Source organism: Puccinia triticina, chromosome 15A, assembly GCF_026914185.1.
Source record: "Puccinia triticina chromosome 15A, complete sequence".
NCBI classification, from domain to species: Eukaryota; Fungi; Basidiomycota; class Pucciniomycetes; order Pucciniales; family Pucciniaceae; genus Puccinia; species Puccinia triticina.
Window position 1 is genome coordinate 1,875,707 of NC_070572.1, and position 15,842 is coordinate 1,891,548.

At 42.3% G+C, this 15,842-nt stretch overlaps 2 protein-coding genes across 2 annotated transcripts; both read left to right on the forward strand.

Annotated features, from left to right (window-relative positions):
- Nucleotides 1–9,251: 9,251 nt before the first annotated feature.
- On the forward strand, nt 9,252–12,395 carry PtA15_15A183 (uncharacterized protein; the record flags this gene model as incomplete). The annotated part of the gene is made up of 8 exons (XM_053163363.1): nt 9,252–10,080; nt 10,179–10,221; nt 10,342–10,955; nt 11,076–11,346; nt 11,449–11,526; nt 11,644–11,950; nt 12,091–12,201; nt 12,285–12,395. 8 exons carry the CDS (start codon nt 9,252–9,254, stop codon nt 12,393–12,395), a joined length of 2,364 nt encoding a protein of 787 aa, XP_053027346.1.
- Nucleotides 12,396–13,828: 1,433 nt separating this feature from the next.
- PtA15_15A184 (uncharacterized protein) lies at nt 13,829–14,279 on the forward strand (the record flags this gene model as incomplete). The annotated part of the gene is made up of 2 exons (XM_053163364.1): nt 13,829–13,872; nt 13,952–14,279. The coding sequence occupies 2 exons, from the start codon at nt 13,829–13,831 to the stop codon at nt 14,277–14,279; spliced, it is 372 nt and encodes a 123-aa protein (XP_053027347.1).
- Nucleotides 14,280–15,842: the final 1,563 nt, after the last annotated feature.

Here is a 15,842-nt window from a genome sequence, read left to right on the forward strand (position 1 = left end):
TTCAACACCGACTTGCTCGGCCAGCTCTCTTCTAACCTCTCCTCCGCTACCAACTTCAACCACTTGTCGGACAAATTCACGTCTGAAAACGACAATAGTGACGCAGCTCGTCACCTATTCTGAATCTTCCGCTCACTAAACTCCCTCTTCCCCTTCTTTTCCTGCCCCTTTATTTGTATTTTGTTGGCTCACCGCACCACCCCTCTTCTGTCTCTTTCTTTGATTGCACGTTACTGATTCCTAAATGTATTGCTTCTTATTTCTCCTTTCTTCCTATGTACATGTACACATTTTGCTGTAAATATGCAATTAATCTTTCAACAGAGAGTTTATTTTTGGCAGAGATAACTGTAGGACAGTTTTTTCATAATTTTGGGTTAAGTCTTGTGGATATTACTAGGGCATTAATAAACGTACCCCGTAATCTCACTAAACATACCTGGTTTTTGTGTACCCCCTTTTCTGTGTACGTACCCGGTTTTTTCCCTCTCATTTTTACGCAACGCAAATGATATCAAAATTCATCTAAAATTATGAAAATAATTATCATGCAATCAGAATTTCAAAAAACTCAATTTTCAATTGATTAATTAATGTACCCGGTTTTTTGCGTACCCGCTTCTCTGGGGTACATCCTAATGGAATATCTTTTTTTTACATGTCCCAGACAGACAAAAATTTCAGGGCACTTATAATTGTGAATATTCTGCATTCCCTGAAATTTTCAGGGCGGGCTTATTAGGAAAATTCTTGCTAGCTGAATAACTTTTTCTTTACATGTTCAAACAGTTGAGAAACTTTCAGGGATCTTTAAATTCTGTATTTCCTCCGTGCCCTCAAGAATTTTACTACTAAGCCCACTGCACACTCCCTGAAAATCCTAAAAATTTCAGGGAATGCAGAATATCCACAATTATAAGTGCCCTGAAATTTTTGCACGGCCGGCACATGTAACAATAAAGTTATTCTATAGTATGTACCCCAGAAAAGGGAGTATGCAAAAGATAATTATATAATTAAAAATTAGTTTTTTTGAAATTCCAATTGCATGATAATTATATTCATCATTTTAGATGAAACGCAAAAACCGGGTACATTTAGTAACCCCCTATTATTAATCATTAAATAAAACTCAAAACATGTGTGTTCATTATCCATCTTAAGAGGTTCACCAGTATCAACATGTACTTTGGTTAAATGGGTGAATGACTTGGGGGAGTATTTTCAGAAGTGGATGGTGAAAAGGTGACTCAGTAGGTAACTTCTTTTGTGGGACGGGATTAATTAGTAAATTTTTTAGCCTGGCTACACTCAAATAAAATCAAAGTGTTTGTCATGATACAAAACAGGAAAACCTGTGGATACAACCAGAGGTGTTTATACTTCAGAGCAACTATGCAGCCAAACACAATATGGATTCTGGGGAAAGATTAACAGACATGGTAAAACCCATAGGCAAACAAAACATAACCCTTCAAGAAAAAAAAAGAGGGTTGCAATTGAGATTGGATTCTGCCCCTGCAGCGGCGCAGCCGCCTTGGCCTCTAGTTCAAATTAATTCCCGCAGAAAATGGGTTTCACTAATTTTACTGCAACATTACCACATTCCAAAATTCTAAACCCAACAGTACCAATTTGAATTTTACTTTAATTTTGTACATGAGGGCATATAATGTGAATTACAAGAAACCCATTTTTTCAGAGGAATTACATTTGAGAATGTCAATTTTGCTTTGCTATCCTTCAACATCAGTAAACAGGAGCAATTGATGAGTTGGATTTGGGTGAAATATCATTTCATCATATTTTTTCCTACAGTTGTACCTAGAAAACAAGAGAACTCTACACAACATTATGTTGAGTCCCAAATCAATTCTGACTGACTTTTGAATCACTTCTCCATCCAATTTACAATTCATTTAGGGATGAGTTACTAATCCACATCAGGCCCGCATCCGACCAAAACTCACATAAAATTCAGCTCTGGCACTCCCTGGGGAGTGGGAACATATCTCCCCTGGTGCAAGGGGGGGGGGGGGTCACAGTTTGTTGCTTTGTTTACATCAATGACATACTAATCTTTTCCAAAACCAAGGAGGAGCATGTTCAACACTTAAAAGCAATCCTGGCAAAACTCCAAGAATATTTGTTGAAAGCTTTGTTCAAAAAGTGTGAATTTTTCAAACGGAAGTTCAATTTTTAGGCTTTATTATCCCCTCTCAAGGTCTTCAGATGGATCCACAAAAATTGGATACTCTTATACAACGGCCCATGCCAGAGACTTTGTGAGGTCTTTGCCATTTTTTGGGATTCTGAAACTTCTATTGCAGGTTTATACATTGCTTCTCTTTCATAAAAAATGGCCTGATGGGCCTCACGAAGGAATCTGTGTTTCATCCTTCAAAAATGAAGGAGACAGTAGCAGTACAGTCTTTTGAAAGACTTGTAGCAGCATTTTTGTCTGCTCCATTGAGTCAGCCTGATGCTACTGGCCGACTCTTTCCTGTCCGTTTTTTCTCTCACAAATTGACAGATCAAGAACGGGCTTGGGAGATCTTTGATTTGGAACTCTATTCTGTATACTTGGCTTTTGAAGAGTGGAGAGCATTACTAGCTGGCAATGTGACTCCAGTCCTTGTTTTTTCTGATCATGCTAACCTAAAAAGTTTTATGATGTCTGTTGAATTTCAGTCTTGTTTCTCCCCATCCCAAAAATCCCTACACTTTTTCCTCACACCATTCCATCCTTTTATATCCTCCTCTATGGGCTTGTTTTCAGATCAAAGTTATCCAACACTTATGTAGCCCCCTCTCTATGTGGTCTGTCTCTTATCCTTGGTCATGCTTCTCTCTTACTATCTTGTAGAAATTGATCCCTGATTAGAATAGAGTTTGTATTAGGTTTCCAGGTTACTGCTTATCCTCTAGATTGCGCGCTTCTCTGATGGGGATAATAATGTACCTTTTGACATGTCACAATGAGTTTGAGATGTTTCTTATTCAATATTCCTTTTTATTCATTATTATTCTCACCCACATTTTGACCACATGTACATAGACTACTTATACGGTGCTAGATACATGTGAATCAAAATCATTGGTTCTCTCCCTCTTTTTCCGCCCTTGAGCCGTTCCAGTGAGAAAATCCTCCTCTCACTGTCCTGCATATCCTTGCCGCTTCTCTGCCCCTTTTTGGGTCCTCCAGTCAAAAACCTAACAATGTCAAAAAATCTTTCCCCCTGTTATGGCAGGTCATTTTAGTCATTGCATAGCTGCCAGGTTTTTACATAGTTTTGTCTCACCAAACCAATTACATAATCATCTTGTATATATAATCTACATACTTTGCAACCATGTTTTTCCTCTTGAGGGAGTTTTTCCATCTCATCTTGCCGTATCCTGATATCTCATCTCTTCACCCCCAAGCAGGCTCATTGGGCTGCTTTTCTTGATTCTTTCAATTACAAACTGTTTCACCTTTCTGGCACCTCCAATCCCGCTGACGCGCCCAGCCGTCGACCAGACTTTGAGATCTTGGAGAAGCTTGAAATTGCAAATTCTTTACAAGCCCGTTTTTCAATAAATTCCATTGAAACATCTTCTCATGCAAAGGAGGAACATGATTTATATTTTCAGCCTGTCTTGACTTCTTTTCTAGAAAATCTGCAGGAGGCTTACCTTTCATAAGAGGAAAAATTGATGTACCATTTCCACTGGGGTTACTATTGGTTTTGTCATTGTCTTTTTGTGCCCACTCCATTTTGTTCACAAATTCTCAAAACTTATGTTGAGGATCAGATTGTGGGTCATCCGGGCATCACTCAAAACTTATCGCTAATTTTGCCAACTTTGGACTGGCCTAGCATCAGGAAGGACATCATATTCTTCCTGTGATTCTTGCCAACGTGTTAAATCAAGCAGACAACAGCCAGTTGGAATATTAAAAACTTTAACTATACCTTCCCGACCATGGAATGTTATTGGCATGGATTTCCTCACCAAGTTACCAGTTTCCTGTTCATTTCATTCCATTCTGGTAGTCGCCAACTTACTAAGCAAAGCAGCGCATTTTATTCCTTGTCAAGAATCAATGACTTCAAAGGAATTGGAAAAGCTATTCTGATGCAAAAAATTTTGTCTGCATGGTTTACCTGATAGAATAATATTGGATAGGGGTACCACTTTTACTAGTGAATTCTGGTGATTTTTCATGAAGTTGTTAAATATCAAAGCAGCGACATCTACCACTTATCATCCTCAGACTGACGGTCAGACAGAGAGGATGAATCAAATTTTAGGGGACTATTTGGGAGATTTTTTTGGTCATAACCAAACTGATTGGTCTGATAAATTGGACATGGCTGAATTTTATATTGAAAATCTTCACTCTTTGGCTTCAGGTGTTTCTCCATTTTTTTATGCATGGTTTTCATCCACGTTTCAATACACTTACCATTTCTTCTGGAAGGTCCAAAGCTAACACAGTGGTACAGGATTTACAGAAGATACAGGACTAAGTGTTATCCTCTTTACACAAAGCAAAGCAGAAACAAGCGCTATATTATAATAAGAAGCGGCAGGAAGTCACCCCGTACAAAGCAGGTGATCTAGTTTTATTGTCTAGACGTTTTATCCAAACTAGACGTCCAAATTCCAAGATTGATTAACATCATCTCAGACCCTTACAAGTGATTCAGAGGGTGGGTTAAGGAGAAGTTTGCATAGATATCAAGGTACACTATCCTAAACTTCATCCGGTCTTCAATCTTTCTCTCATTACTCCCTACAAGGAACCTATCAATAATCCACTTTGAACATCAGTGTTGAATCCAATGGTATATTCAGTACCAATTGAGAATATCCAATGGAACTTGTTTTCAGAGGTATGAGACCATTGGGCACCACAAAAGGGAACGGAGGAATGTTTAATTTTTTGGAAGCATGCAACCCCCGCGGCAGACCAATGGCTTTCTCTGTATCAAATTCCCAGTTTTCTGCACTCACATCTTTTAAATTTTCATCAATCCACCCAATCATCTTATTAACAGGTATAAGGTAAAGTATATCTTTGAGAATCAGAGTTATGTTTTGTTAGGCAATACACTGTGAAAAAACCAAGAAACTGCTGCCACTTGACATGCAATATTACAAAGGTGCCTTTGTCAGCCGGCTACGCAGCGCAACTCTTTTTATTTTTTATATTTATTTCTTTGAAATAAAACCCCACAAAACATTCCAAACTACCTTTTTTTTATCAATCATCACCCGGTGTAGCTAGAGGAGCGCTGCTCTTGGCATCACCGAGGCTGACAACCTTTGTGATATTTCATGTCAACTGGCAGCAGTTTCTTGAGTTTTTTCACAGTGATAAGTTTTAAAAAACTTGTCTAACTCAGATACATGTAAATATGTGTAAAACAATGTAACCTTACTTATCAAAGCATTTTACTTTTAAAGATAACAGTAGTGCAACAAGTAATAGGAAATAAAAATCTTTTATCTCTGTAATTTATACAGTGTTTAGTTGAAATCCAACCATTAGCACACAGACAATTTTGACATGAAGATATAAGGAACTTGTCCTTTCCAGTTGTATTTCCCTTTCTCTCATTGTAATATTTTTGTTCTTTTCTTATCATCATCTGAAGTGCAAATCACACATCCTAGCCTGTCCAACTATCTTTTGAAATCATTGTAAACATTCCTTATTTGAATTTAAATAGTGCCTGTCATAGATGGTGACCGGACCATCAGGTGAGGTCACCCAGGTCCAAGCGCGCGAGTGAGGAAAAACCAGACCGGGCCAAAGGGCTGGGAGGGGGTTTTAGAGCATCTCCAGCAGTCCGGGGGTGGATAGTGCTGACTTAAACAGGCTGTGGCTTGGGTTGAGCCAATTTTTGCTTACTCAAGCTGGTCCATGTGCTTTTGAAGGTCCAGCCAACCTCATCCTTCACAATACAATCAGCATTCCCTGTTGGGTGGCCTTTGTGCCAGAAGGTACTTTTTGATGGAAGCATAAAAAATGTATCATTTTTGCCTCCGGCCTGCTACATTCCCATGTCTATAGCAGCCTGTAGAAGCCAGCTGCAGGTGAGAGACTTGGAAATCTCTGAGATATTGGAAAAAGTGAATCTCTGCCTGCCAAAAGCAGCACGATCCACCCCTGGACTGCTGGAGATGCTCTATGAAGGTTTAGGTTCAGGACTGAGCTCAAGCGCCACACGCGCAAACCTTCATAACAACACCTGCTGACACCTCTTGCGCTACACCGGCAATCCTTCCTTTTTCCCCATCTCACCATTGTCTCCTTTCTCATTGCACATTTCTCCTCTTTCAAAATCCTCCCACCCACCCGTACTATTTTGGCAGAGAGGCCACCAACGTGAGATTCTAGTCGGGGGGGGGGGGGGGGGGGGGGGTTGTATTGGAAACCCCACAGTCTTCAAAAGCCAACCCCTTTCTTTCCTCTCTGCTTCCCGCCCACGGGTGCCGTGTGCGGTTCCGTGTATTACAATTTTGGGGAAAATGCCACGGGTACCCGTCAAGGTACCCGCCACAGAAAGTCGTCTCAAGACGACCTCTTGCCCCCTAACTGTTCCCGGAGGGCCCCGCCACCCGCTCAAGTCCTCCAACTGGGTAGTCGACAAGCCCACAGAAGCCACCTCCGACCTCCACATCACCAACAACCCCACACTCTGAAGATGAAACAAACACAAAAGAGACCACGCCCAACCTTGAGTACACCCTCCTCCTCGCCTCCAAAATCCTCAGACGCTAACAGCCAATCAATACCTCCCAATGCCGCTGATACTGATATTGTCAAGCTTGGCAATGGCATAGACGCACCCCCTAGCAAACAGTCATCAGCCCCTTGGAACAGTCGGGATACCACTGATGAGGAGGAACTTGGTAAGTTTTCTTTAAACTAATTCATCTCAACTGCTTACCTATCTGAAAAGTTTTCTGAAATTTTGAGCTCAGAAAATTGTGGCCAACGCGGTCAGCGCAGGCTATTCCAGCTATGAAAAGCTAGAACTCTCAGTGCAACTTGACAAAAAAGGACGTCATATGATTGCATATCCCTGCAAGATGTTAGCCAAGATCATCATTCCTTCCTTTTTTCACTCACCATTTTTTTGTTTGCTGACATTGAATCTCAAATCAGGTGTAGCATGAAGATACACAGGCCAACTTACAATTCTTCATGCAGTCACTTGTTGAAAAATGCTGCGGCATGTCCCAAAAAACAGCACAAATTGACCAGCCAACAAAATCTGGCCAGTCTTGGCATTAGTGGCACAGGCAATATTGACCCACAAGAGGTGAAAAACATTATCTTTATCTCTATGAATTGCGCTGGCTGTGGAATGTCAATTCAACTCCATATCTATTATCCAGGTACAGCAACTATGCGCGGTTTGGTGTGCTGAGGCAGCGCAACCCTTTTCAGCCTTGCTAGACGAGTCACACAAGGATATTCTCCATCCCACAGCCGTTAAACACATGCCTTTGGCAAAGGTAGTTTCAGAATCCATTCATATGCTCTATACTGCGGTTCAAGACAATTACCAACATATTTTAAAGGTGGAGAATTTTCTCTTGACTTCATTTCCAATATTGTATGCTCTAACGCTGACTGAATATCAACAATCTTGAATGTTTTGAATCTTCAGAATCATGTAGGTGCCATGTACCTTGGTGCCAATGCCTGGCAGTCCCCCAATGGACACAATATCTGCGGGATAGTTATTCACCAATTAGTTCAGAAGAATGGTGCAAAATTTAATCTGGAGGCAATGCCTCTGAAGTTTGTTTGGCTAGCAAAGAGTCACACGGGAAATTATCTTGCCAAAACAATGCGTGCAGTGATGGAAAAGTTTGATATTCAAAATCAAGTAGGCACAAATATCACAATGTTGATCTCGCTACAAACTTTACAAGCTGAGATCTTTTCTTGATCAGATTTGTGGCATTGTCACAGACAATGCCTCAAACAACTTGTCAATTATTGCCACAATGAAGAAGTTTAAATGGCCTTGATTTAAAGGTTATTCACAGTGGATCAGGTGTTTTGCACACATCCTGAATTTGATTGTCCGCTCAATTTTGAAAAACTTCAACAAAAATGAAACAAACCACCAGCTGGCGTCCAATTTTGAATTGGAAGAAGGTTCAGAAGATGAAGATGCTGAGATACAGATCCGTAGGCAAGTTGTACAAATAGTTAATATAAATAAACATTATCTAAAGTGACTTTTTGCCTCTTTTCAAACCCAGATACGTCCCAGAAATTTCCATCAGTAGCAAACAAGATCCTAGCAAAGAAGACCCTGCCAAAAGTGAAGATTTAGACCTATCCAACCAAGATGAAACATTGGAGTGGGAATTATCAATCAATGACATCCAGGATTTGAGTGATGAGGATGACAAAAATGATGCTTACACTTCAGTCTCTTGCAAAAAAAGTTTGCAAAAGGTAGTTCTCAATTATCCTCCTAACTTGATGTGTAATCTCATTTTTTATCTTCCCAGTTCCGAGATATAGCTCGCAAGCTTTGTAAATCTCCCAATTTGAAGGCGGAGTTTGTTGAATTATGTGTTGAGAAGAACTGCGATAAACCTCAAAACATCAAGAGAGATGTTCAAACAAGATGGAACTCCACCTTTGCCCAGATTGAAGGAATCATTCGATGCAAGAAAGCAATGTGAGTAACATTTCACAGTTTTTTTTTAATCTAACCAAAAAATGCTCATGATTTTTTTGTGGCAGTATGATTTAGCAAAAGGACCGAAAATATGGGTTGGCTCGGAGACATCACATTGACGAAGGTCATATCCGGTTGGCACATGACTTGGTTTCAATACTCCGGACCTTTTACAAACAGACCCTTCAGATATCTTTGACTGGATCGGCTCGACTAACTCACATCATCATCTTTATTGATGAGATCACAGAGCATCTTTCCAGTGTGATCAAAGTGCAAGCTCGTGGAAAAGATGGGAACAATCATGATGAGGGGCGTGTCCCCGCGGGTGGGACTCGGGGGTGATGAATGATGTCATTGGACTGCAAATGAATGCAGCCTTGCCTCGAGCAGCGAGCTGTGCACCACTCCAACAATAACGACGGCTGGTGAGTTCCATCTCTTAGAGACTGCTCCTCAGGCTCTTGATCAATCAAGAACGGGAAGATTGTAAGACTGACTTTCATTTCGATTGCCGAACCAGATGATAGATATACGAGGAACATCATGGACGATCACGATTGTCCAACCATGCCCGGGTATCTGCCAATAGCCGAGGAACGAGACCAAGCCCCAGGGCAGCCCGGTTCCATGAGCAAATCCCTTGACCCGTCTTTCGTCTTCGCGGCCGCCCATGGATCCCTCGCGATCGCATCCTTTGCCACCCGATTCGGCTTCAATGTAGCTCAAAGATCAGTCCAACTGGGTCTCGCGATCCCTCAGACGATTGTATCGAACGTGCTTCCCAGCCAACTCAAGCCGGTCTCGACGGTCATCCAAGCCAGCCTGAGTTTCGCCGAGTACTCCACTCTCACGGCCCTCCAACTGGCCGAAGGGATCTCAACAGGCGGCTTAGATTTGGCCGCCTATTCGATCACCGAGCTTGATTCCCTGATCAAATCGTATCAGCAACTACAGCCCTCCTTGCCTTCCCTCGATGCACTCAGACTTGTCGTCGCCCTTCTCCGTCAACAGTGGGAGAAAATCACGCCCCATTCGTCCGATCTGCCCCCTGGGAACAAAACCGAGCCCTTCCAGGTCTTTCAAGTTCTCCGAGCGCTCTCGACTTGGGCTCTAATCCAACAACTCACGCAGCATGTTGAAGATGGTCAATTATCTTCGTATTTAATTCCCGTCCGGTCCTCCCCATCAAATCGCCAAGTCCCAGCTCAAATCCAACCTGGATTTGAAGAGGATAGTGATGAGGATCCAGAGATCGTCAAGCAAAAATTCAAGCGATATATCGACCTTTCTCTAAGTAGCTATGGTGGCTTGGGTCACATCCTCTTCAATTCGAAAAATCCGCCCTCGTCCGAAGACTCTCAATCCAGCAAAGGTGTGCCCTCCCTACACGTAAGGTAGAAGGACTTCCTGAAGCGCATCTGATGAAAGGGCATTCCCACTGTTTTTTGATCCAAATTTGGCAAACGCAAGATACGACTACGTACGAAATATGGAACCTTTTGATGGGAAAACAGTACGTATTCCTGTTATACTCAGGCTTGATCCCGGACAGACTTCGCGCAAAGTTGACGAGTTCTTCCGCATTGCTCTGTGACAAATTTATTAACTTCGACTTGAATAATAAAACTAACAGTGATCATGATTTACTTAGAGAACATGGCGAACTGTTCGAAGATACATTTTTACCAGGAGCAGCAAACGAAGGCGGCCAACAGATAGCAGAAACGTTCAAGGATCTGTTACCAGCGGTGTCCATCACGACAGACCCACTTGCTCAAGAAGGAAAAGAAAATGGAGCTGGAAATGGGAAGGAAGATGAGAAGAACAAGGAAATGACTGCTTTGATAGAACAGATCGGTTCGTTGGGTGCAGTACACGAAACAAATGACGCGAAAGAATGGAGTCTGGTCACCAATCCGGACGACAAAGAGATGATGGAGCTGGAAATGGCCAGTCAAGACTTATTGCCCGAGCTCGAGAACAATCCATCTCCACAAGACTCTCTACCAGATAGCACGAAAGAAGAAACACCCTCCAAGCCGGTCACTTCCAATTGCCAACCCCCGCGATACTTCATCCTTATCGATAAGATTCATCAGACCGTCATTGTTTGCTTGAGAGGTACTTTCTCCCTTAGCGATGTCGCTACCGACCTCACTTGCGATTATGAAAACTTCGATCCTGAGGCTTTTTGGGACTCGCCCTGCTGGGAAGAGGAAACTGGGGACGCTTGTGAGCTATCAACAGGTATGTATTTAGTTCTATGTACTAAAAGTTCCGACCGCGATCAAACCGCTGCAGGAGTATGACAATATGAATAATGTGTTGTCATGTTGTTTTATTTGACTTTGGCAAAACAAAAAGCAGAAAAGAAGACATGTGGAAGCAAGAAAAAACAAACCTTTCGTGTGCACAAAGGATTCTTAGAAGTATCCAAGAGTTTAATCGGATATCCGATAACCCCATCACCGTCGATGGGCAAGACCCAGCAACCGACCAAATTTATGGCTTCCATTCGTAGTGCCTTGAAGCAGCAAAACACGGACAACGACGGTGTTCGAACGTTCAAAAAAATCGAATTTGTCGGACATTCTCTGGGCGCTGGTGTTGGCGTCATGTTGAGCTTAATGCTAGCTGAGTTGAGTCCACATGCTTCTTTTGGCCTACTATCATCTTTTCCTCATAGATGCCTTCTCTGACCTTGACATTTTTTTTTTTGGCTGTGTATTTATGTTTATAGTCCTAGAACTGGACTCAGTACTAAACGAAGTGGCTTGCCTGAAGGTACATCCATCAGGACCTATGCAATTTGCCCACCGTGAGTAAACCGCCGGATGTGAACTTATCTATCTATCTAGACGTATCTCTATTTATCGAAATACAGATGTCAACCTAACTTTGATATTAACGCGTCCCCCATGTCCTAAAAATGTAGGTGTACGGCATCCAAAGGATTAACAGAGTTGAGCAGCAAGATGGTGAAGACCTTAATCCACTCGAATGATTTGGTTCCCAGACTATCTTTGAATCATGTCTTGAACCTGAAAACGCTAATCATCTGGATCGACCACTTTGAGAACAATCCTGCCGAGCTCCCTCTGATGTCAACTCAAACAACCTCGGATGGGATCTGGAAAAATTTATTGCAAGTTTACACTAGGTTGAAGGTCTTCCAGTCCCAAAATGGCGACAATCATCAGTCTGATGCTTCGAAGAAAGTCTTGCTGGAAGATGAGGTTTGGGTGCGTCGATTCTGCTGGATCCTATCTCTTGCCTACCGTCCATCTCTTCCCATCACGGATCATTTTTGCAAACGAGGATTGTTAATATGTTGACCATAATTCTTCTTTCGTTCCCTCATCATGTTTAAACACCTGTTCAGTTGATTGAAATGAGGAATCTGCTAGAATCAAAGATCCAAAAAGAGCATCATGTGGATGTTCTATTGCCAGCGGGGAAGATATACTGGATGGTCAAAGACGACCTATTTATAGTTGAGCAATCATGTTTTCTTCCCTTTTGTCAAGAATACTACCCTTTTTTTGACACTAAATCTGTTCTTTGATATCTACATAGGTTCCTAAAAATAAAGCCCAGGATATCTTCAACCGGATCAAGTTCGATATCAACATGGTCAAAGATCATTTGATCCATCAAGTCAAAACCAAATTCGCTGAACACCTTTAAATCGACTTAAAATCTTTCACAACTAACAATCTTTCATATTTACGAAAATTGGACATCCCAAGTTGTATACACGTGTTGTAACTTTTTGACCCAGCTTCCTACTCAGGACGTTTGATTAAAAGCTTCTTTCTCTTTTTTACTTCCGCAGAGTTGCTTTCTGCTTCTTCCTTCTGAAGTGTGTTGGTACACATTTTTTGCGAAAAAACATTAGCATCTCTCTTGGATCGCTTTTTCTTATTATCTATTGTCTTCATGGGCATCAAATCGTCTGAGACTTTTTTAGACCTACAACATACATAGACTGTCTTCTGGCTGCATCTTCTTTTCTCTACCTCCATATGATCGACTAGAGCATAGAAAACTTTCAGTCTAAAACTCACGAAAATGTTTGGTCATGACTTTTGGGAGCGAGTGTTGCTGTCATTTGCGTTCTGTTGGACTAAGAAAGCGTAGCAGTCAGAGAGACGGAACAGTACAAGGTGCTTCGCAGAGAAAAAGGTCGAAAATAATGCCTTTCGGAAGACTGGAGTGTTGGATGTACAACCCAAATCAAATGTGATTCGATAATTAGCGACTGTGATGAGCACCACTCTAGTTTAGTGGTTCGAATGAATCAATTCGAGTGATAATTGCTGCATATCCCCGGCAATCCTAGTGTGCCGAGCTCCGAACCTAACGCCAATGGTCTCCCTATGGCGGAGCGTTGTCCAGTCCTGAGTGCATCGCCAAGCACCTGTCACCTCTCTGAGAAAAAGACCCTGGCTGAGCTGCCCTTGATCGGGCTCTGAATCGGGAGGCGCCATGTGTTGAGCTCGGCGACGGACTAACCGCACGCCATGGAAGAAGGAAACGCTGCACGCCCCGGTCAGCACACTGCGGTTGTGGCGCCTGAGTAGCCACCCGGCAGATACGAGCGAGGCATTGTCTTCGATTGGACTACCGATATCAATTGCGCTATATACTGAGAAGTTTTACCCCCCCTCAAATCGCGACTTGGAGATAACAACAGGATTCGTGCGCTTGGCTTCTGGGCATTTGTTCTCGGCCTTCCCTCTCTTGTTCACCACTACGCCTAGGTTCATGAAGATAGAGAATCTTGTTTGTTCTGAGAAGTCTTTCAATTCACTGTTTAAGAAGGAGCTTTCGTGAACTAACTGGCTGCGCATCCGACTCCATTAAATCCCTTTTCTTTCAACTGTTTATATCAGCAACTCATCCGAATACCGCTTGTTGGTCTTCTTATATTTATACCAAATCTATATATTCTCGTCTGTAAAGTCGCCGTTTTGCTTTCAGCCAATTTTTCAGTAAATTTAGTAAATTATATTATCCGGAAAGATCAACTCTACCGACGCAAAATTCACATTACTGTCAAGATGATTCCTTTCAAACTTGCACAACTGGCGGCAATCGTCTTGTGTTCATGCGCAAGCATGACTCACGCAGCTCAAAGCCAAAGCCTCCCGAAACCTACCGGGTAAGTTCTTATCTGCTTCGGATGACGACACAGCTCTTTTCGAACGGTTATTCTGCTGTTTCTTTTCGATTTTTCACAGAGCGCTTTCGAAGTCTCCACCGGAGTTAAGCAACGAGGCCATGAAGAACGCCGCAAAGAAGAATCCACCTCCTCCCAGTGGTCAACCACCCCAAACCTATCCAAAACCAACAATCATTTCACAGAAAAAACCGACAGATCCAAAAAATCAGAAGTCCAAGGACAAGTACAAAGGCCGGCCCGAAAACGATATCAAGCCCGCTGGAACCGAAGGGCTCATCAAGCGAGAAAGCCATCCCATTCGAACCCCGGTCTGGAAGCGAGAAGATCTCACCAGTCCTCATGTTATCGTAAACAGATCAGCGTCTCTCTTGAAAATACCTTCATAATGAAGCGGGACGATCATTTGGGATGATGGCGGGAGGATCGAGGTGTGGTCTTGGGTCAAGTCCTGGTAGCAGCGGGGGGAAACAACAAATTGGCCACGAACAAAACGATGCCAAGTTATAGCGGTAAAATGGCAAGAATGAGCCGGTCAATAATTGTTCTGTACGTGAAGGGATCGTGGTCGAAATTGAGTTTGACGGGGTAATGTCGGTTTCATCAAGCGAGGCAACCCTTCGACCGGGCACATCCCATCGAAACGAAAGAAGTCAGGGATATCATCTGGTCATTTTCTGACAGTGGGCCAGGCGGTAGCAACTCTTTCCGGAGGGGGGATAAGACCCGGTGGGGGAATGACTGCGCTGAGTGGTGGCCTGTCACTTCTTGGCGGTGGAATGAATAGCTTCAAATCAATGTTAGGTGGATGTGGAGGTTTGTTAAGGCTTCCCTTTTTTTTAAAGATAACCAACTCTAAACTATTGAAAGTATTAAAAGCTTATATATATCGCTCAGAAAATCATGTTGTAGGTTGACTATGAACAACTCGCAAATCAATTTTAAATAATTCGAAAACGTCCTCATCCGATCGAAATTTTCTTTTGCTGAGGTTGTTATAAGGGCCAAGTGAAAGCTGAAGGGGCACTGGTTTAGCAGGCAACAAACTATGTAGATTTAGCAGTGATTAGCTCGCTTCCCGCTAAGAAGGCAGGAATTGTAGCAGGGATTTGTGCTTTCACTTGAAGGAGGAAGTCTTTATTTTGTCAGCGCGCTTTTGCTTGGAACAGACAGATAAAACCATAGGGGCGACAAAAAATCATAGACGAGAGTGGGGGAAGAAAAGTAGGAAAATAATTTAAGGCAAGATTTGTAGTGCGTAGTTGAACATTTATTTTCAAGAAGCACAAAAAAGCGAGGAAGCGCACGAACTAAAATGCTATCTAGGTAGGCAAGTGAGATTATATATATTGTAGGTACACAGTGACTTAAAACTTAACCTCTGTCATTGCTACTAGGAAGGGTACGGCAGCAGAGCCTCATTCCTATGATCCCATTGCCAATTCAACCAGTTGACGCAGGTAAAAGGTTTGCCTTTGCACGTATTTAGCTTGGATCACTGACCAGACAAATATGAGCAGATATTTCCTAATTTTAAATATTTCTTCTGTTAACCTGGCTTACCAAGGTGTGCTCAACATCCCTTGTTCTGGTGGAAAGATTGTTCTGCCCTTTGTATCTGATTTATATCTCTTTCTGCCGCAACACTCAAGCATTTGATTTTGAACTATCTTTACATCTAATTTCGGAAGAGATGGCTAGAGGCTAGAGAAAGAGTAACATGTAAAACTTGGATCGACTAGATAATTGCACCTCTTGTGGAATAGAGTGATAGGGGTAGTTGATAATTGGTGTTGGGAAATTTTGGTAATACAGACAACGTAAACTAATACTAATGAAAATCACACTTGAACTTCTGGTTACATAGCTTGGGAGAGAGTGAGTTGGGAACAAAGGACTGGCTTCTCTTGGTTCGGCTGAGCAACTCTTGCAGTGTACACTACATATCGAAC